This window comes from Staurois parvus, unplaced genomic scaffold (assembly GCF_062004578.1).
Source record: "Staurois parvus isolate SC_StPar_1 unplaced genomic scaffold, SC_StPar_1.0 ptg000225l, whole genome shotgun sequence".
NCBI lineage: Eukaryota > Metazoa > Chordata > Amphibia > Anura > Ranidae > Staurois > Staurois parvus.
The window spans coordinates 4,128,851-4,152,867 of NW_028318021.1; the positions used below are offsets into that span (position 1 = coordinate 4,128,851).

Consider the following 24,017-nt stretch of genomic DNA (forward strand, 5'->3'; position numbering starts at 1 on the left):
CATCACTGGAGTCAGAAGAGTCATGGGAATTGGGCTGGTTTTTGCAGAAGTGGTATTTATGTCATCATCAGTATAACCTCCTAAAAACATGAACAAAAAACAGAATGGAATTTACAGCAGCAATAATCTGAAATGTTATATTATTTAGTTTTAGTATAATACACAATATTTTATATAAGTTTTTATTTATAGTTATTTATTTATTTATTTATATGTAGCACCCTTGTAAGGGCTGCTGGATTTGATTTGGGTCCCCTATGCTCTGCACAGCTTGGCAGCACTGGAGTCAGTAAACAGCCCTCAAGCTTGTTTTTGTACTATTATTGAGGGGTACACTTGGATAGGGTCTAGGGGTATATGGGATGCCTGAGGAACTGAAGAACTTGAGGACAACTCTTTATCAACTATGTACAAAGATTTGGATTTGCAACAGCCTCTTTTTGAAGAGCGCTAAATGCTCTTAGGTGTACCTCCTCAGATTCCAGATGATTCCTTCTTTTCACCCAACTGCCTGAGGGTATCCCTGAGCAAAGAGTCCAAAAGCTGCCGACTGAACAGTCCCAGATGGAAAACTAGTTAGGTGTTATACCTGACTGTCCTCTCCCCTTATCCGGCCCAGAATGTGTAGGAGTACTTACACTGTCCTCTCTTGTTAGTTTAGTGGGTTGGTGGCTGCCTTCAGGCCTTATACTGGGCTGCCTCCTTCCCAGCTACACAGGCTGTCCTCCACAGGAGATGTTGAGACAGTGGAGATCCTCCTCTCCAGCAACCTGCCTGTACATCCCCTCCCTGGAGTCCTCTCCCAGGCTCCTCACTAAAGCTTTCCTCAATCCAGATTCCACCCAACACTGCACACCTTCCCCCAGGCTCTGCCACATTTAGGGTTGCCCTGGTCACCATGCCCAACCTCCTGCCAGGGGATTGGCCAAGGTCCCTCAAACATGCAGATCTGGGCCTCCTTCCCTCCTCTCTCCTGCTCCAGAAAGCTCTCAGATTTCTGGAAAGGTGGGAGAGTCCAAAAGCTCTGACTCATCCCCAGGCTGCTACTCAGCCTCTATCTAACAAAAAAATGACCTACCTAACCTGGAGGGCATTACATCCACCCCCACTACAAAACAGCCACGCCCTCACTGTCTGGGGAACAAAAATGGCTCCTGAGCCCAGGAGCGGGGCATCCAATATAAAAAAAATTGAGGAGGAAAGGGAACAAATCTGGAAGGGGATATGTACAAATACATGCTTTATAAAAAAAATAAAATATATACACTTTACGTATTTACATTGCAAGTTTGACATATTTACATCCTAACTACAGCTCCCTGTAGCTAATAGTAGGCAAGGGACAACATATGGCAACATATATACAAGTGCATTTAAGTAAGCATGGGGCACCTCCCCCTTGAGGGAAACCCTCCATAAACAGTATTAACTCTTCTTGTTCTTGAGCAGGAGAAGACAGCCTTCCTGGGGTAGCTGCAGAACAGGGGAAGAAAAACAGACACACAATCCTAGCTCTAACTATCTTCAGCATTTTTAGAGTATTGCGGCACTTCAGCAAATGTCCATTTAAATAGCATAGCAGAATATAAGGGTAGAGTGATGAGTCCAGCCAGTCCAAAAAGCAACAGGATCTGCTGGCCTTGAATCCTACGGCAGTCATTTTCAGCAGTATTTGCTGTAGATGGCCCGGCCCCTGCTCCACTCCTGCTTAACCACTTGTCTACAGGGCGCTTATACCCCCTTCCTGTCCAGGCCAATTTTCAGCTTTCAGTGCTGTCGCACTTTGAATGACAATTGCGCGGTCATGCAACATTGTACTCATTAAATTTGTATAATTTTTTTGAGACAGATAGAACCTTCTTTTGGTGGTATTTAATCACCTCTGGGTTTTTTATTTTTTGCTAAACAAACCAAAAACAACTGAAAATTTTGAAAAAAAAGTATTTTATTAGTTTCTGTTATAAAATTTTGTAAATAAGTGATTTTTCTCCTTCACTGATGTGCCTAATGAGGCTGCAGTGATGGGCTCTGATAGGCAGCACTGATGGGCACTGATGAGGAGGCACTGGTAGGTGGCACTGATGGGCATTGACAGGCATCATTGATGGGCACTGAACGGCAGCACTCATATTTGGCACTGATAGGCAGCACTGACTGTCACTGATAGGTGGCACTGACTGGCACTGTTAGGTGGCATGACTGACACTATTAGGCGGCACTGATACACACTGATAGGCGGCACTGACTGGCACTGATAGGCAGCACTAATTGGCAGCACTGATAGACGGCACTGACTGGCACTGATAGGTGTCACTGACTGGCACTGATAGGTGGCACTGAAAGGCAACTCAGATGGGCACTGATATGTGGAATTTATGTGCACTGGTATGCACTGATATGTGGCATTGATGTGGCACTGGCAAGTGGCATTGATGGGCAGTGACAGGTGGCATTGATGGACTCTGACAGGTGACACTGATGGGGTTACACTGATTATTAGGGCACACTGGTCATCAGTCCCCTGATGATCAGTTTACATGTCCCCTCTGAGTAATGCCAATTACCGGCTCTCCTCACAAGCTGTCAGCATGACAGCTTGTGAGGAGAGAAATGCTGATAACCGGCATTTCCTTATTTACAATCGATCAGCTGTGATTGGACACAGCTGATCACATGACAGAGCCAACGTCGGCTCTTTCCGTTGATCGCCGAGCTGCACGCCCCCGGGGGAGCGCACACGCGGTTAGAGTGGAAGGACCTCATATGACGTCCTCCCAGAACAAGAAAACTGGCTTGCGCCCATCATTTCCTTATATGGCGGACAGGAGGCGGATAATATCCTGGAACCTAATCCAGGCCTCTTCAGTATGAGGCCCCTCTAGTCCCAGACCAGGTCATCTTACCACTTTGATTTGGACTCCTCGATGATGCCCATGATGCTTTGTGAGACACATGGAAGTCCAGTCCCCACTCTAGGGCCACCCTTTTCTGTACCTCCCTCTGGAAACAAGAGAACCAGAGAATCGCCTTTGTTCACAGAGGCCCTGTCCTGGGTGGAGGCACGGCTAACTTTATTATCAAACCAACTCTACCACATAGTGAAAGTTCTGGTTCTCTTATTTAATTACATATCTTGTTTGGGGAGGGCATGTGTCATGCCCCCCCCCTCTCCAAAAGAGGGCTACACTAACAACAACATACAAAGCCATCCATAACTCTGCCCTAAGCTAAATCACCAACCTCATCTCAAAATATTACCCAGACTGTCCTCTTCTCCTGTTCTCCGAAGACCTTCTGCTCTCCAGCCCCCTTGTCTCCTCCTCAAATGCTCACCTCCAGGACTTCTCCAGTGCTCCTCTAGAACTCGCTACCCCACCCTGTCTATCTACTTCCCTGTCTGCCTTTAGATCAAGGGTATCCAGACTTTCTAACTAATAGGGAAAGTTTATTCTCCTTCAGACTTTAGGAGGGCTGGACTGTGGCCAGTGATAATAGAAAATACCCCAGCATCTGTGGGAGCAGCAATGCGTCAGGCTTGGGAGTAAGAAAATTACATAGCAATAGTCAGTAGCAGGAGGAAAAGTACCCCATCATTGATGTCAGTGGGAAAACTAGTGCCCCATCACTGGTGATAAATTGAAATACTATTGCCCCACCATTGGTGTCAATTGGAGGAATAGTGCCCTATTGTTGGTATTTCTACATTGGTGTAAATAGGAGAAATTATACACCATTGTTGGTGCCAGTGGAAGTGGGAGGAATTATGTGTCACTGTTGGTGTAAGTGGAAGGAATGGTTCCTCATTGTTGGTGTCAATAGGAGAAATAGTGCCTTTTATCGCTGGGAGGAATAGTGCCCCAAGTGGCAGTTTGGAGACCACTGTTTTAGATGATCCCTGAAAACTCATCTTTTCAGTGATGGCTTTCCCACCTCCACTAAAAATTATTTTCTCCATCAGCTCATCCCTCACATTATCAAGTTTTATATGTGCTTGCCCCTCTCTATCAGATTGTAAGCTCTCATGAGCAGGACCTCCTAACCCACATGTATTGAATTGTGTTGTATCTATAAAGTACACTCATACAGTTGCAAGAAAACGTATATGAACCCCTTGGGATTACGTGGAGTTTTGCATGAATTGGGCATAAAATGTGCTCTGAACGTCATCTACGTCACAACAATAGAAGAACACAGTCTGCTGAACATAATACTACACAAACAGTAGATGTTGCCATGGTTTAATTGCACATAACATGTAAACATTCACAGTGCAGGGAGGAAGAAGTATGTGAACCTTTGGACTTAATAACTGGTTGACCCTCCTTTGGCAGCAATAACCTCAACCAAACGTTTCCTGTAGTTGCAGATCAGACCTGCACAACAATCTGGAGTAATTTTGGACCACTCCTCTTCACAAAACTGTTTCAGTGTAGCAATATTCTTGGGATGTCTGGTGTGAATCACTCTCTTAAGGTCATGCCACAACATTTCAATCGGGTTGAGGTCAGGACTCTGACTGGGCCACTCCAGAAGGCGTATTCTGTGCTGTTGCAGCCATTGTTTTGTTGAATTACTTGTATGCTTTGGGTCATTGTCCTGTTGCATCACCCATCCTCTGCGGAGCTTCAGTTGGTGGACAGATGGTCGTACGTTTTCCTGCAAAATGTGTTGATAAACTCTGGAATTCATTTTTCCATCAATGACAACAATCCGTCCAGGCCCTGAGGCAGCAAAGCAGCCCCAAACCATGATGCTTCCTCCGCCATGTTTTACAGTGGGGATGAGGTATTGATGTTGGTGTGCTGTGCCTTTTTTTCTCCACACATAGTGTTGTGTGTTCTTCCCAAACAACTCAATCTTGGTTTCATCTATCCACAGTATATTTTGCCAGTAGTGCTGTGGAACATCCAGGTGCTCTTTTGCAAACGTCAAACATGCTGCAATATTCTTTTTGGACAGCAATGGCTTCCTCCGTGGTATCCTCCCATGTACTCCATTCTTGTTTAATGTTTTCCTTATTGTAGATGTGTCAACAAAAATGTTAGCATGTGCCAGAGATTTCTGTAGGTCTTTAGCTGACACTCTGATTCTTCTTTACCTCATGCAGCATTCTGCACTGCGCTCTTGCAGTCATTTTTACAGGACGACCCCGCCTAGGGAGAGTAGCAACAGTGCTAAACTTTCTCCATTTGTAGATAGTCTGTCTTACCATGGACACATGAACATCAAGGCTTTTGGAGATACTTTTGTAACCCTTTCCAGCTTCATGCAAGTCAACAATTCTTGATCGTAGGTCTTCTGAGAGCTCTTTTCTGCGAGGCATGGTTCACATCAGACAGTGATTTTTGAAACCAGTAAACCCAAAACAGGTGTGTGTTTTTTAAGGGCAGGACAGCTGTCAGCAACACATCCAATATCATCACACTGATTGGAGTCAAGGTTGGCTCACTCCTGGCTCCAATTAGCTCTGGTAGAAGTCATTAAACTAGGGCCTCACATACTTTTTCCTCCCTGCACTGTGAATGTTTACATGTTATGTGCAATTAAACCATGGCAACATCTAATGTTTGTGTAGTATTATGTTCAGCAGACTGTGTTCTTCTATTGTTGTGACTTGGATGACATTCAGAGCACATTTTATGCCCAATTCATGCAAAACTCCACGTAATCCCAAGGGGTTCACATACTTTTTCTTGCAACTGTATGCTCTGTTATGGGTAGAGTGTCACTGTTAGACATCAGTGGATTGTGTACTCTGTGGTTTATATTGACAACAGTGTATGATTACCTGACAAGTGAAGTTTTTTACTGAATATACGCAAAATTTCTAGCAAATTGATTAATGACGGATCCTATTTTCCCTTAACAGGTTTACAGTGTTCAGTATGAGACAGTCTGATGTAGCTCTCCAAACCCTTCTATTTACAGCTGATGACTGCAAGTCTTCCTCTGTTTTACAGTGCAGACAAGAGATGAGTTAAGAGGAGCAGGATCAAGAGATTGCAAAAAAAAATCCAAGTACATAATAAGGTGGGGCTACTCACAGGTATAGTCAAAGTGGAGAAAAGAAATACTGTACATTACAACTGGGATATTGTGGCAGGGGCAGTCGCAGCTCTACTGCAAGGAATAATTTTCAAATCTCCCTAGGTTAGGCTTTAAATCCCAACTCCAGGAATTACACAAAATCTAACCTTGCAGTGAGGCACCCTGCACTGTAAGGGTTAACTTTTTGTTCAGTCTATTGGTGCAGGAATAAGGAGCAATACTTACCTTATTCTTTGCTCCAGGAGGGTCCCTTCAGGATAGCAACCAACCCCACAAAGCCTCCTCTCTAAGATGCTCTTGGCTCTGGTCCCAATCCTGATTCCTCCATTAACAATGCAGGGATATTAGCCCTGCACTGCATATAATGAAGACAAGGGACCACTGCAACCCAGAGCGCTGGAGCTAGAGCAGGAGAGCACTGGATTCAGCTGGAGCAGGGTGTAAGGTAAGTGATGCAGCTTTTTCATCCTCCCTAAGGAGCATTAAACCCTTGCATTGTGTGTGGGAAAGGGGGTTGGGGGGGAACAGGGGCCACCAAAAAAGGTAGATTTTGTCTAATTCCTGGTGTTGGACTTTACAACAACCCATAGATTATACAATTTTCTTTCCTTCCACAGGTGGAAGGAAAGAAAAATTGCTTGATTCCTCCATCACAGTCAGAGTTGATGGGGGAATGCTAACACTATTGTGTACGCTGGAGGAGAGCCTTCCCTGCCTGCAGGACACAATGAGCACTGCTGGTGGTTATAGCTGCTGGCAGTGATTGCATGAAAACAATCCAATAGGCTGGTTGTAATGAAGTCATAGAGGGATCGAAATCACCAGCCAAAATTTTGATTTGTCTATAGCCAGCTTAAAGCGGAGCTTCACCCAAAAGGGGAAGTTACACTTTAAGGCTTTGTTCCCTGCTGCCCATTAAGGATTGGCACCTTTGGGGATGGGGGGGAGCGGGTATCCAGATTTGACAGATACCCGCTCCCACTTCCAGTGCGATTACTTAAGGCGATTTTGTCTAATTCCTGGTGTTGGACTTTACAACAACCCATAGATTATACAATTTTCTTTCCTTCCATTTGACAGGTACCCGCTCCCACTTCCAGTGCGATTACTTAAGGCGATTTTGTCTAATTCCTAGTGTTGGACTTTACAACAACCCATAGATTATACAATTTTCTTTCCTTCCACAGGTGGAAGGATAGAAAAATTGCTTGATTCCTCCATCACAGTCAGAGTTGATGGGGGAATGCTAACACTATTGTGTTCACTGGAGGAGAGCCTTCCCTGCCTGCAGGACACAATGAGCACTGCTGGTGGTTATAGCTGCTGGCAGTGATTGCATGAAAACAATCCAATAGGCTGGTTGTAATGAAGTCATAGAGGGATCGAAATCACCAGCCAAAATTTTGATTTGTCTATAGCCAGCTTAAAGCGGAGCTTCACCCAAAAGGGGAAGTTACACTTTAAAGCTTTGTTCCCTGCTGCCCATTAAGGATTGGCACCTTTGGGGATGGGGGGGAGCGGGTATTCAAATTTGACAGGTACCCGCTCCCACTTCCAGTGCGATTACTTAAGGCGATTTTGTTTAATTCCTGGTGTTGGACTTTACAACAACCCATAGATTATACAATTTTCTTTCCTTCCACAGGTGGAAGGAAAGAAAAATTGCTTGATTCCTCCATCACAGTCAGAGTTGATGGGGGAATGCTAACACTATTGTGTTCGCTGGAGGAGAGCCTTCCCTGCCTGCAGGACACAATGAGCACTGCTGGTGGTTATAGCTGCTGGCAGTGATTGCATGAAAACAATCCAATAGGCTGGTTGTAATGAAGTCATAGAGGGATCGAAATCACCAGCCAAAATTTTGATTTGTCTATAGCCAGCTTAAAGCGGAGCTTCACCCAATAGGGGAAGTTGCACTTTAAGGCTTTGTTCCCTGCTGCCCATTAAGGATTGGCACCTTTGGGGATGGGGGGGAGCGGGTATCCAGATTTGACAGGTACCCGCTCCCACTTCCAGTGCGATTACTTAAGGCGATCGGAAGCAGAAGTTGTTCTCCCCCCTCCCTCCCCGTAGTTTTCTGGGACATGTGACATGTCTCAGAAGACTACAGGACCATTCACAAAGCGCAGCGCTACTTGCGCATGCGCAGTGGGCACCCGGCTGTGAAGCCGCATGCTGAAGCCATCCCACACTGAAGATGCCAGTGCCGGGGAGAGAAGACGACCGGTGAAACCAACCATGGTGAGGACACTGCTAGACTGAGGGACAGGTAGTATCTGTATTTTAAAAGTCAGCAGCTACAGTTTTTGTAGCTACTGACTTTTTTTTTTTTAATTAAACTGGAACTCCCCTTTAAGCCGCTTATCCCTAAATGTGACTTTTATACTTGTTGCTGGTAAATAACTAAGCCAGAAAACTAGTATGATTAGAGGGACAGCAATGGCAGCCCTTTTATTTCCTTTAGGGAAGGTTAACTTTAATCTTGCCCTCTTTATTTTAAAGTCAGTTCACTGAACACAGAACCTACCTGTATATGAATGACCATCTGTTTCTGTCACTGGGGGGCCACTTGTTCCTTTTTGTCTGTTTATGTCATTAGATCTTGTGCCAGCAGCTGATTTCTCTCCAAATATAATAACAAAATTAAGGAAAGACATGATTAAATGACCACAAAAAGTATGCAGTATCCTTAAAATGTACCCTTTATCTTAAATTCCTCCAGAAAAAAATCAGTCTCAGGGTGTTTGGATGGCTATATAAGGGATACTTTTCCAGGCAAATATCATGCATCACATATGTTAAATGCACATACAATCTTATGAGAAGATTTCTTCTTTGCTTGTTAATTTACTAAATATTATCTCTGTAACCAATATTTCTTTGTGAAAACAATTAAAGTAAATGTGAAAACTTCCATGGCATTACAAAATGAACACCAAAAAAAAAAGTGCTGATACTGAGTATTTGCATGAGTACTCATATTCCTGATACCTTAACCGATACTTTATGGTGCGATTTGCATTTATGGACACAAATTGCACCGCAAAGATTAGCATGCGATTTGAACACAAATGAGATTCCTGTCCAAATCATATGCGGTTTCCCCACTGCTCCTGTGTGAACCCAGGCTGGTCATAGCCAGAGTTGACACAGGAGCAGTGCGGGAAACCTCCCTGTAGGCATCCCATGCTGAGTGCCAGTGGAAGGAGGAGAGAAAGCAGCAGGGATTTGAAATCCTCGCGCTCTCTTTCCTTTCCTTTCTGCGATGACAATTTTGGCTATATGGCATCTGATTAGTGAGCACCGCCGCCATCCATGTGATGGTTCATGTGATTGGTCAGCACCGTCCATGTGACAGTGCTAACCAATCAGATGCCGTCTAGCCTGAACTGTAAGCCGTGTACTGGGGTGGGCTCCCCAGGATACAGTGAAGTCACGAACGAGGAAAGCAACCCCAACACCAGCTTTTGCCACAACAGAATTTTACTTAGATGTGGCAAATAAACACAACCACAAATGCTGGAAACATATAATAAATTTAGATACACCCATCCCAAAGGCTGAGACCCTTGTGCTGCACAGCACAGCGCCTTCTGATGGATGAAGGTAGAAAGTGAAGTAATTGACCTACTGGCGGGCACAAATAAGCTGCCACACCTTACCTGTTATTACCCTAAAAGAGCAGGAATCAGTGTATGGGTGTATGGTATGGGCTAGCCTGTGGTGCAGCACAACAGCTTACAATCTTACACAAATCTACAGTATTCCCCCTCCCATAACTGGTCCTGTAGCACGTGCCTGAGTATTCCTTCTGAGCAAATGCCAGTCTGGCTTGAGCTTGTAGGATTTTATCAGCTCTCCAATGTGAAATGTCACTTTAAGTTGTGGAGTCCTTCCAATAATCAGTAACAACACTTGTGACCTGACCCAAACAGAGACCCTAACTAACTAACTATAGGCCTGGACTCAGTCTCAAGGTGCCAACACTGAAATGAGGTGCGTGCATGATCTTACCGACCCGGGTCTGCTTTGTATGCGCTGGTGACTCTGAACAGAACAAATGTCTCGCCAACAAGCATGCGGTCTTGCCGTATATGTTGCTTAGTTCCTCTGCTCTCATCAGCCTTCCTGGCAGCAATCTCATCAGCTTCCTGGCAGCAATCTCATCTGTATTCCTGGCAGCAATCTCTGGTTACTGAGGGACACTTTCACACCTGGATGTCATCAGATTCTCAGCTCACATGGCCCCTTATTCACCATGCTCCAAAACATGGCTTCCCTCTCTCCTTCCTGTTCTCTCCAACTCTGTGTGCAAAACCCCACCTCTTCATGAATATACAAATATCTATGCAGTATGAGGCTGTGTTAGAAAAACAGTGACATCTTGTGGCTAAACTGCAGAATGTCAGTCAAAACATTAATTTACTTCCACACAAACAGTGTTCAAACAATGAGAGCTGTTTCCCTATCTCACAGGAGAGGAAAGAAAGCGTTGAGGATTTCAAACCCCCTCTGCTTTCTCTCCTCTCCTACCACTGACACTCAGCATGGGATGCATGCAGAGAGGTGTCCCGCACCATTTCTTTCCATCATTGTTTACCCACTGCACAGGGGAGCAGCAGCTGTCAGAATGTAATGACTGGCAAAGAAGATTTCTCCATCCAAGCTCTTTAGTTTAAATGGGGGAATCTTAATGTGTATGGTTAGATCAACATGTAACACATATACACAATGTCAATGAAGCGAGCATTCTTCTGAGATTATGACGGGCCCTCTGCACACTGGTATATACCCTTTCCTGCAGAATTTGCAATAAAGAATAGGGATATCTGGTTCACACATATTGCAATACATGTTTAAGCTGGCCAACTGCATCAAAGTAATCCCTCTATGGCCAGTCCTACTCTGATCTGCCTAGGCAAATGTTACTGTGGACACAATGCCAACATAGGGGAAAAGACAAAGTGGGGGATTACTTTGACACAGTTGGCCAGCTTAAACATGTATTGCAATATGTGTGAACCAAATATCCCAATTTATTGCATAGTCTGCTTGTAAGGGTATATACCAGTGTGCAGATGCTCCTCCAGAATTTCTAGTGTTAATATGTGGGTACACCCCTTTAGCACCTGATAGATAAATACATGCATTAGCTATTGGGATTTGGGCACAGGTATCTCTTGCTCATTCTTCTGAGATGCCACATAAATGCTCACCAGCGTTTGTGCTGGAAGTATGCTCCCAGCACTGAGAATAAAGCTGGCCATGGATGGTTAGAATCTCAGCCGGTTTCAGCAGGGACTGGCCAAGATTCGATCCTTGTATGGGCAGGCTGATTGTACCCAAGTTGATCCATTGACTGACTTGGGTACAACCAGCCTGTTGAATTTTTAGAATGCGATTATTACCAGCGCTTTAGCTGCCAGCAATAATAATTTTATTCTCCTGGCTGGGATGGCTCCCCGCACCCTAGCAAGGGGAGAACCCTTGGTTGCAGAAAAGAAAATTGCATCCCCTAGGGCCTGCCTGAAAGCTTTGAGTCTTGTACTAACTTTGGAAACCAAGGGGACAGTCTTTCAATCACGTGATTGATGTGACAGTCTGTGATTGGCTATTAGCCCTGGTTCACACTGATACCGTGCAGAATTCGCAATGTTTTCTGTGCGAATTCCGCATTGCACCGCACCAGAATCGCACCCCATTCATGTGAACCGCTGTGGTTGTGTATGTTAAGTACCCCGAAAGCAGTCCACAAAATGGGGTTCGATCTGCAGAGTCGGATCACATAGGTGTGAATACCCATACTATTTGATTCTAGTGTGGACCCAAAAAAGGGTCCTGCACCTTTTTATGTTGGTGTGGTATGATTAGAGCCATACATGATGTATGGCTCCAAACGCACCGCACACAAATCGCATGTGATTTGCACAGGAATGCGGTGCGGTTCCTGTGCGAATCACATGTGATATACCGCACTGCATATATGTGAACCCAGGTTGAAAGTGATCACTCAGTAAACCCTGCCTTGTACTTTCTTTCACCTCAGAATGGAGAAGATACAGTGTATCTTGCTTCTCCTAGTCAGAGAAGAAGAATGTAAAAAAAAGTCTGTGTGTAAAAGAAAAACAAAGACAAGGTAATTAGATCAGGGAGTAAACTAGGATAGTGTCAGGGTCAAGGGTAAAAGGTTAAGGTCAGTGTGTTTAGAGTAGGGTTCCATTTTTTTTTCAATCTCAGTGTGAGATAAAAAAACAAAATGCGCACTTTTGCTTTTTGGCATTATCACAGATACAAACAAAAAATAATGTACATATACATGGCAGCTAAAAGGCATCAAGGCACTGATTTCATAAGACCTATTCAAGTTAATGGGAGTGTGCCACAACTGCATGCAATGCACAGGGTTGCTGCACAGTGGATCTGCATTTTCAGGGTTAAAACAGGCAATCAGGAGGCAACATATATCTTCTTCACTGCCTATCAAACTCCTCTGAAAAGTGATCTAACAAAGACACCAACAGGTAAAGTGAGGACCAAGTGGATAAAGTTAAAGTTTAGCTCCTTACTTTGTACATGTTTAATAACCTAACTTACTAGTAGTGCAGTGTGTCCCACATCCTGTAGGCAAGTGATTCCTGGAGAAATCTTGGAAGCCACTGGGAACAACACGAAGTGATAGGCCACGTAAAATTACAGAGCGGGTTCAGTGCCAGCAGAAGTCACCAACTGTCTGCAGAGTCAATAGCTAAAGACCTCCAAACTTGGTGTGGCCTTCAGATTAGCACAACAACAGTGCGTAGAGAGCTTTGTGAAATGGGTTTCCATGGCCGAGCAGCTGCATAAAAGCCTTACATCACCAAGTGCAATGCAAAGCGTCGGATGCAGTGGCGTAAAGCACGCCGCCACTGGACTCTAGAGCAGTGAGAAGTGTTCTCTGGAATGACCAATCATGCTTCTCTATCTGGCAATCCGATGGACATGTCTGGGTTTGGCGGTTGCCAGGAGAGCGGTACTTGCCTGACTGCATTATGCCAAGTGTAAAATTTGGTGGAGGGGGGATTATGGTGTGGGGTTGTTTTTCAGGGGTTGGCTTGGCCCCTTAGTTCCAGTGAAAGGAACTCTTAAGGCATCAGCATACCAAGACATTGTGGACAATTTCATGCTCACAACTTTGTGGGAAACGTTTGGGGATGGTCCCTTCCTATTCCAACATGACTGCACACCAGTGCACAAAGCAGAGTCCATAAGGACATGGATGAGTCAGTTTGGGGTGGAGGAACTTGACTGGCCTGCACAGAGTCCTGACCTCAACCTGATAAAACACCTTTTGGATGAATTAGAGCGGAGACTGCGAGCCAGGCTTTCTTCTCCAACATCAGTGCCTGACCTCACAAATACACTTCTGGAAGAATGGTCAAACATTCCCATAGACACACTCCTAAACTATGTGGACAGCCTTCACAGAAGAGTTGAAGCTGTTATAGCTGAAAAGGGTGGGCCAACTCAATATTGAACCCTACGGACTAAGACTGGGATATATATATATGTCCCATCCCTCTAACTGCTACATCTGTAGGAGAGCTTGTTCTGTTGAAAAATAATAGACACTGGCCAGATCACCAGATGAAAATAAAAGAAAGTCTGAAAAGTAATGCAGCCATTCCATCTATGAAGGGTACCTGGGCAGTGTGACAGAAGAGGTGGGCATTGTGGCAGGAGGGGGGCAATGTGACTGAATAAGGGTACTTAGGCAATGTGACAGGAAGGGGACAGAGCAATAAGAGGGGGTGGTGTGAAAGGAGGAGGGCAGTGTGGCAGGAGGGAGGCAATGTTAAAAGAAGGGGCAATGTGATTGAGGAGGAATCGGTTCTTCTATATGCCACCCCGCTGCCCCTCCTATCCCCTCCTATCCAGGTGTGACAGAGATGCCGCTCGGGCCCCCTGAAGCATGGGGTTCATTCACAATTGCGACCCTTACAGTTACACCCGTGTGTGTGTATATATATATATATATATATATATATATATATATACACTGTATAGTAGCCAAGTGTTGGCTATGTAACAATGGACACTGACAAATGGAACTATGGATTAAGCATTTCCCCCATAGTGCCCAGTATCCAGACTTATACATCAATTCCTGTCAGCAAAGTGAGAGAGCTGATCTCCTAAATTACAGTATGGGATCTTGGGACATGTAGTCTCGCAGTGATCTGGTACTATATCCCCAAACATGATTTGAGGACACCCAAACTCCCAACTGCCATTCAACTACTTAGAGACACTGCATGCAAACATCTTTATACTTCAGCTATAAAGGAACCCTTGGCATTAGCACTCCAATTGTTTACTTGCTTAACATTACAGGCCTATAATTATCCAACATCATCTACAGGCCTCAAATATTGCTAGCAGAAGATAACTTTCCCCTCAAACTGGAACTGTCTTCTGTACAGGTCCTAGAAAACTTCTTATCCATTAAGGTAGCACTCTACCCTTGTATACTATCACTAGACCAATGGGGTATTTTACTGCCAATTAACTCAGTATGCCAGTGGTCCAGAGGGAGCTGATGAGTTCCTAAATCTGTCCCCCTTCAACCACTTTAATTTAATCTAATCTGCTTGTGTAAATATATATATATACCAGGTGGTATACCTGGAATCCACTAATATTATATGCTTTGTGATTGTTTGAGATCTAATCAACTGTTAATTTGAGTATTTGCTTACCAGTATTCACTATAACAGTGGTTACTAGAACTATGTCTCGCTTTCATTATACCCTACCTATGTCAATATTTTTTATCATTAATTTGCTGAGCATTAATTCTTTGTCCGAGCACGACTGACCCTAGAGACACTGAAAAGTGTTGATGCTCATTGATCCTTCAATAAAATACATTTTAGCATCATAAAGCTCCTTACCATTTTGAGTGTCTTTTCCGACACTCACATTTCTTCCTAACAGTATATACACCACATGAGAAGTTGTGATATCTCTACATTATTATTGGCTCTTTGGCAATCCTTGCTACTCTTCTCAGATTCAACCCATGTAGTGTACTTTACAACCACTAATTGTATACATTTCCCCAATGGTTCTGTATAATTCAGCCTTTTGTCTTTTGTGTCAATACCTGTTTCTGTGGAAATGACATTGTACTTACTTTCCTGTATCTTCACAAGAAATATGTTCTTTTTGTCATTGAAGAATCCAGAGATCTCCACCCGGCAGCAGTATGTTCCTTTGTCTTTTTTAGTGACATTAATGATGGTCAGTGACACTTCCCCTGTAGTTATGTCCCCCAGCAACTGGTATCTGTCTGATGTACTTTTGATCACTTTGTACTTATCAGTCGTTATGATAACATTGTTGCAATATAATGTTGAACAGCTGCCTCGTCCCCAGCACATGGTGGCTCTTCCATTATCAGTAGAATATCTGCAGGGTAGAGTCAGTGTATCTCCAACAAAGCCTATCACTTCTTCATCTGACACCATTAGACCTGTAAGGGTAAATACAAAATTACCAAAAATCCATCCACTTCAGGGAATTTTCTTTGACCATCAGCTAATGTGGTCTTCAGTTGTGGGTTCTGTCAGTGTCCACATTGCAATGTGGCTGCTTAATACCAAAGGCCAAAAGTCTCATTTTCTGATACTATTTTCATAGGAAGTTTAAAGCTGGACATACATGGGTTGAATTCCGAAAGAATTTTCTTTCAAAAATCTTTTCTAAAAATTTTCGTTCGAATTTCGCACCATTAGTGTGTCACAGAAATAGCCTATTTTCATGTGACCATCGAATTTGAGTGATCAGGTATGTTGGAAATTTTTTGAAAAATGAATGAATTTAGAATCAATGATGGGAGAATCGTGTGAGAAATATAAAGCTGTGACCTGAAAAGAAAAGAAAATTCTCGGCCATGAAAATTCTTTTCTGTAGCTACATGAGCAGTAATTGAAGGCTTGGTTGGTTGAATTTCAAAATCAATGGTGGCACCATCGCATTATAAAATGCACAAAATTTCCGATTTTCTAAAGAAAATCAACCCATACATTAGTCTGTGATATTGGCTAATTGTCAACTATTGGTAGCCTTTCAACCTACTGTTGTGACTGGTTCTTTTACCTGATATGATTCAATATATCGTAAATAATATTTTGTGTTTATACCTATATATTGCATTTTTTATTTAGGAAGAATTAATGCAAGACATCAAATCACATTCCCCTTTAAGAAGACCCTCCAGCATCCCCATACACTGCATTGGATGCGTTTTTCATGTGATTGTACTTTTCTGCCTCTGCAGTGCTTTATACACTCTACCCTATTATGCTGGGCTGGCCCTTGTAGATGGTCGGGAGAAGTGGAACATGTACCACTTACATGTAGCTGGCACTTCAAGGAGCATGGCGCAGTCATCACCAGAAGTGATATAACAATTTGAACCTGGAGAGAATGGCTTTGTGGGCAGCATATAAATGATGCCAGCACACCATGCTAATCAGGCGGGAATAGGCTTGAGCAAGGGAGTGCTTGGCCCCTGAAAAATTGCCTTACCTAGTTCTCTCCTCCTTGCCTAAATGTTGGTATTACATGGAAAGGAACATTTGCTTGGTATGTGTACTTTGATCCTTTCTTGTACAATGCTCCAGTACTACCACTATATTCTGTTTGCTGCTAAGCTAAGTATTGTACACAGTGACATACAGTATGTTGTTGAACAGTATCTAGTATATGTTGCAGAATTACCTTTATAAAAATAGTTTGCTTCCTTATATACTATTTCTTGGTGTACTTATTTATATAACTATACTAACTGTATTTTTAAAACCACATTGACTCTTTTAATATATTCAGGGATATCTAGCGACTTTGCAAATATATCCTCTTACCACTGCCTAGGCCAGTGTGAACATTGTTTTGTTTACATTGAGCTTGTCTGTTATCTGCACTGAAGCATGTACACAGACACAGCTGTACCCCATGACTGAGAACACTTAAAGCATCCGTTTCACATACCTATTGATTGAATCAAATGCTAAATCCATGTTCTCACTGCCAGGATTAAGGCTTGTTTTATGCAGGCTTCTGCTTGAAGAACAGCACTGTGAACAGCAAGCTATGGCAACGCATTTGCAGAGCTTTCAGTGAGCTTTATTGAAGCTTTTAAAGTACCAGTCAGCTCCAGTTTGTAAATATTTTACACAAATCCTAATGGGAGTGTTGATTGCCACTTTAGCAAGCTACTAGCAGGTTTCAGCATTTTGTGAAGCTTGAAAGCCTGCTGAAGTGTGCTAGCAGCGTGATTAAAGTGGCAATCTAAACTCTTATCAAGATCTGTGCTCATCATTTATTTATTTATTTCAGGTACTTATATAGCGCCATCGATTTACGCAGCGCTTTACATATATATCGTACATTCACATCAGTCCCCAACCCTCAAGGTGCGTACAGTCTAAGGTCCCTAACTCACAGTCATACATATACTAGGGCTAATTTAGACAGGAGCCAATTCACCTACCAGCAGGTCTTTGGAGTATGGGAGGAAACCAGAGTACCCGGAGGAAACCCACGCAGGCACAGGGAGAACATGCAACCTCCAGGCCGGAGGTGCCGTGGCTGGGATTTGAACCAATGACCCAAGTACTGCCAAGCAATTTACTGCCAAGTATTTACAAGCTGGAATTGAATGGTACTTTAAAAGATTCATCAAAGCTTGCTGAAAGTTCTGCAAATGTTTTGTCAAGGCTTGCTGTTCACACTGCTCTTATAAAAGCTGAATCCAGTGTTGGACAGGTGAAAGAAATAATGATTCCATGGTTGCACTACACTCATGTAATCATTGAAGACACAAATCACAAGCTGACAAGGACAAAGACCGTCCCTGCATATGCTTAGTATAAATTAATCTAGGTCCTGCTATTTCCTAGCATCCCTAAAACCCTAAAATCTCCAACCACTAAAAACACTATCCCTAAAAGAAAAAGTAAAAACAGGAGATTAAAAGAAACATTCAATGATTTCAGATGACAGCTCGCTTGCTGAGGCACCATTGTTATTGAGCCTCATATCGGGACTCCAGTAAAGTTGAGGTTCCCAAGACTTTTAAAATGTGTGTATTTACTGGGCGGAGGGTAAGGAAAAAGTGGAGCCTTGCAATTTAATGCCAGGCCAACTTTAAAGAAGAACTGTGGGAAGAACTTAATTTGGGCATTAGCTAGGTACCAAAATGGTGCATCTAAAGGTGTGCGACTCACTTGTGGCTGCTGCTTCTTTCATGAAAAATGTTACCTACTTGCAGCTTCTGACAGTGATGTCACTACTGAACTGCTCACAGTGCCAATGGTCCTACTGATGTGCATAGGATGCACTCGCAAAGGGGAAAAAAAGGTATAAGAAGGTAAAGATTGGTGGCATAAAAAAACTATTTTACACTATTTGTGTGGAGCCCAAAGTGTATTTTCACTGTAGCTCTACCCCCTCAGCGGCTGCTGAGTAATTTTCAGGTACTCTGTCTTTCTTGACCCCACTCTGGAAGCCCAACCCCTGTTTACACCAATTTAAACCTCTGGTCAGAAGAATCCTCTAGCTGCAACCATAAAAATAAACTCACACACAGTTTAAAGTGAACTAATATTTTGGTTGTATTGTGATCAAATGTAGGCACAGTAAAGCAACAGGAAAAAATGTGCATAAGATAACAGCTGTCACTCTAGTAACTTCAAGTAAAGGTCACAACGTAACATAATCTTAATCAATTCCAGATGTCATACAATTAATGAGATGTTTCTTCCCCAGTCAGTAAAAAAAACCCTACAAAGCAAAGAGTCTAACTCACTTTGGGCTCTCAGTGTCTGAGGGCTGAGTATTTCTGAGGAAAAGAAGAGCTCTTCAATTTATTAAACCAATGTCCCTTTAATTGTAGTGTCAGATCTGCAGCGCACTCGATGGGGCCCTAGTTGGTGTACATAAGGAATCAAATTTCCCTTGAGGCAAAGGTAGAAATTCCTAATAGAGGGTGAACACAAAGGAAGGGAGCTGTCCCTTTAAATTATGTTGAATTTGGATAGTGTTCCCTTTAACACACACATGGTGAAATTTTACATTTGGTTGAAATTAAGGAAAGGGGCAGAAACACATTTCTGTAGGGGTTAGTTTCTCTCTGGGACACAGTTGTAAACTGCAGCATAGAATGAGCTCCTTGGTGAATGGTCTGGACTGTAATGGGAGTAATAATACAGTGTGACCTGCAGAGGGCAGTTATTGCAGTAGACTCTTGTGGCTGGATATACTGCAAGTGTAATACCTAGTAGGCTGAACAACTTGGGCCTTAACATGTGTAACTCGAGAAACAATGATAATAGAACGTTTGGTAATGTTATGTGCAACTTAGATGGCTTGAGTATGGACCTCCGTGGCTTTGGTCAGGTGGCAGGTGGTCTCTTTGTAGAAGGGGGCCTCGTTTCCTTGTGGGTTAATCCTTCAGAGATCACTCCGGACAGCAGCACTCTGGCTTGCAGGGCTGTCTGCCAGACTTGTCAGCGGTGTCAGCGGTTAGCAATTCTACTTCTCTCCACTCTTTGGTGTCTGGCCCAGCTTTAACCTCCAGCGTCCTGCACGGTTTTCTCATTACACCTGCTCTCCAGCTCTCTCCATCCACTTCATGCTCTCTGGTTCTCGGGCTTCTGCATTTATTTGCCCCGCCCATTAATTAGCTCTTCTGGGAAATGTAGTTTGTTAGCTCATTATTAAACAGAGAAGTCCTGCTATCACCCTACAAGTCCATCAAAGCTTTTCTTCAACAGAATTTTATAACTGAGCTGCAGAACACTGCCATCTTGTGTCTATTTAACATCCTGCAGGGTGTAACATCACTTTTTCAAAAATAATAGGGTCAACTAACACCGTACAGCCTCCCCACCCCTGTCTAAACTGTACTTACCTCTGTGAGTGATAAGTTTTCAGTGCCCACTCAGCCAGGGCAGCATTCTGTGATGATTCAGGGCTATTCTAGTTTGACAGCGCCAGGACAGAGCATCTCAGGGGAGAAGAGCAGGGATTTCAGTCTCCCGGATCGCCACATCGGCTGAGTGGGTACTGACTGCTCATAACCCATAGAGGTAAGTACAGCAGGAACCAGGATGGTGAGGACTATGTAGGGTGTGAGTTCAGTTTTTTCTGAAAAAGGTTAACTTAACTCTTTAATGTAAAGTGCAGTGCCAGTCCTCCATTCATATATGACACCTGACTGCTAACTATGAAATACACATTGCATATCATGAGGATCCCTCAATGATTCCATTTTTCTCAATCCTGGTCTTGTGTCTCTCTACACTCCAAAGCACAGACTGCAGACAGGGAGCCATCCTGCAACTGTGATGACAGCATTCAAAGAACACAGGAGGAAAAGCACAAGAAAATATGTTATTTTTAAAAAGATGTTTCTTGTACCTCAATATTGCAAAAATGTATTATCGGTAAAAGAAGAGTATCCAGGTGCTGGCTATATCATTATTCCATTCAGGGACATTTACAGATTAGACTATGATTACTCCTTTCCCCCCCTAGTGCCCAGTACTGGGACTGCTACATCACTTCCTGTTAGCAGAGTGGATCCAGTTCCTCTGACACCAGAGGATCTTGGGGCCTGTAGTCCTAAAGACAATACATACTGTATTTCTGAGTGTTGATTGAACTACAACTATCAGAGAGCTGAAGAACAAGAAGGTTGCTGGGAGAGCAGATATATTCAACAGCAAGGAACTGGTTCGCTCTTTTGGGGCAGGATTCAGAGCTCTTCTGGCTACTACTGTGGAACTCTGCACAGTTCAGCACCGTGTTGACACCGATCACCATACCAGGAAAGCATCAGCTTCTCTGCATCGGGACTGCCACTATCCAGTCTTCATCCAGTCATCTCTGCTTGCCATGCTGACAAGTTGTCAGGCGGTAACATGTGCAAGAACCCAGTTCCTTGGAAGCCATGATATCCATGGGATTGGTGAATGGGCAGATGCTCAACTTCTTTTGACAACTCTCTAGAGACACTGCATGCAGACACCTTTACACCTCAGTATCAAGAGATTTTTGCTTTGAGCATTTGCCATAGCCTGTTATCTCAAATTAAATTACCATTACTCACTACTGTATATGGGCCCCACCATTGCTAGCAGAAGGCAACACAGCTATTATCACATCCAGAACATTAAATATCTCAGAACTCAAGATGATATTTCTAGTTAATGGGACCTCTTTGCATCTAAGACATTTCTATTCAAATTAGGGTATCTATACCCATTTATGCCAGGGTATATGTGTAGCACTACCCCTTTAAGAGCTGCTGGTTTTAGGTTCCCCTTTACCTTCTACCCAGCCAGGCAACATGCATTTTTCAAGTTTTATCCAGACACAAAGAAATATTCCATGGGCTTGTTTTTTTTTTTTTTTTTGTAATTATTAGGAATTTCAATTTGAATAGGGAAAATGGTTTATTGGATGCCCAACCTGATTGAAGAATAAGAAAAATGAGGACAGTTTCCTTCTTTAGCATACTGTAAAAATTAAAGTTATTTGACTGCATTCCAGCCGGGACCACAACAGTCTATAGCAAAGTTATCCCCTCCCAGGAATTCAGTGGCCCCTGAGTGGATTTTCAGCAAAGTGACAACTTATAGAGCTCTGGGTCCCCTTTGTGAACAAAATACCAGTCCACCTGGCCACGGTATATGATCTCAAGGCAAGGGATTGGGTAAGCACTAAACTGTCCCCTGAAGACTTACCAAGAACTTGCATCTAGCAGACTTCTTGCTTATAGGCCCTGGGGGTGTAGAGGTACACTGTCCTTGTCCTGCAGCTGTGGACAGAACTGCTTTCAGGCCTTCCGCTGGGCTGGTTCTTTTCCAGGCTTTGCAGGCTGTCCTTCCCTGGTGGATTGCCGGGTAGTGGAGCTCCCTCTTTCAGCATTTATCCTTCCACCAGCCAGGAGACAGAACTCCCTTCTCAGGAGCCTACTCGTCATATTTATGGGCCAGTCTGCCACACTGCCAGGCCTTCTGCCTGAGATTGGTCAGACTCCCATAAATATGCAGATCAGCTTCGCCTCACCTTGCCTACTGACCTCTAGAAGCTTCTCCAAGCTTCTAGAACAGGGGTAGGTACCAGAGTGCTCACCTGTAGAGCCCTCCAGCAAGACCTGTAGTAAACCCTCTGTCATAGCCCAGGCTTCTAGCAAGCCTCCAACTATACTCAAGAAACTATCCTCACTGGAGGGTGCATATATATATATATATATATATATATATATATATATATATATATATAAAACAATCCTTTGCATTTGTGACCGTATAATCTGTTAACCATTGCTCCCTGCGGGAGTAGTGCTAAAGAAGGATTACCCTGAAAAGCTTAATTTTCATTTTGATTAAAGGAAGGATTAAAAAAGAAATTGGGGAACAGATACTGTAGACACAGTTGCTCAAGATTTCCTAAGTTCACCATAACTGTTACACAACTCTATGAGAAATGCTTGTCATTTTAATGTTTTAGGATAGGATTCAGCATGAGGAAAGTACTGCTGATCACTGGCAAGTGTGAAAGGAGACATCTACACTGATAATTAGAGCACTGATTATCGGTGCAGCCCCATCAGTGTCCATCAATGCCAATCAGTGCCCAGCAGTGATTTTTTTTTTAATTTTCTTTTTTTTTAGTTTGTTTAGCAAAAAATAAAACACCCAGTGGTGATTAAATACCACCGAAAGAAAGCTCTATTTGTGTGAAAAAAAATGCTAAGAATTGTATATGGGTACAGTGTTGCATGACTGCGCGATTGTCAGTCAAAGTGGGACAGCACTGAAAGTGTAAAATTAGCCTGGACAGGGGGTAAAATTGCCCGGTAGGTAAGTGGTTAAACAGGGCTAAGGACTCACCCCCATAAGATAGTGCTCAGGCCTGGGAAATGGCTTTTCAGGGCTAAAGAGTCAAGTACATGTTCCCTCATACCCATTAGTATTGGGCATTTTGTTTCAATTTAGATTGCAAACAGAGCAGTAAGTGAGTAAATGGAAGGTCAGTACAAGCTATGGGCAATTAAAGTAGACATAACCATAACTGGATAAAATTTAGTTTGCTAAATCATTGGTAACAAAAACAATTCCCATGTCTGTGCCAATGTAGTCTCCAAGTATCCACAAGGTGACAATGTGGGAGCAAAGTTGTACTGAGAACACTGCTTGAAATTACATGAACGTGTTGAATCACACAGTATATGGCATTTTTGTGATTGGGTTTTGGTATACTTCAAGCGATCAGATCACTTTGGCTCTATATGGGCAAAAAACAGGTCCACTTTAAGCTGATCACATATAATAATAAATATATATATATATGTATATATATATACAGTTGTGTTCAAAATAATAGCAGTGTGTTGAAAGTGAATAAAGCTCAAAATCCTTCTAATAGCTTTTATTTCCATACACACAAATGCATTGGGAACACTACACATTCTGTTCCAAATCAAAACATGAAGAAAAATATATCAAATTTGTGTTGTTCCTCTAAAAAAATTTAAGAAAAGTGAATATTAGACTGTTCAAAAAAATAGCAGTGTTTGTATTCTTCTTTACAAACTCAAACATTCACTATATAAACTGAAAAATGTTTGAAGATTTTGCTTTCCTTTGAATCACTTAATGAATATTTAGTTGTATAAGCACTGTTTCTGAGAACTGCTGTACATCTGTGTTGCATGGAGTCAACCAACTTCTGGCACCTGTGAACAGGTATTCCAGCCCAGGATGATTGGACTACATTCCACAGTTCTTCTCTATTTCTTGGTTTTGTCTTAGAAACTGCATTTTTGATGTCACCCCACAAGTTTTCTATTGGATTAAGATTCGGGGATTGGGCTGGCCACTCCATAACGTCAATCTTGTTGGTCTGGAACCAAGATG

General features: G+C 43.0%; 1 protein-coding gene across 1 annotated transcript in view; it reads right to left on the reverse strand.

Moving 5' to 3' along the window:
* The window catches only part of LOC149460579 (uncharacterized), a 186,419-nt gene that overhangs the window by 75,561 nt on the left and 86,841 nt on the right, over window positions 1-24,017 (reverse strand). The window contains exons 10-12 of the mRNA XM_089679463.1: window positions 15,221-15,559; window positions 8,576-8,671; window positions 1-80 (exon numbers count right to left, since the gene is read on the reverse strand). Coding sequence (XP_089535589.1) covers window positions 1-80; window positions 8,576-8,671; window positions 15,221-15,559 — 515 coding nt within the window. The remainder of the gene's footprint in view (window positions 81-8,575; window positions 8,672-15,220; window positions 15,560-24,017) is intronic.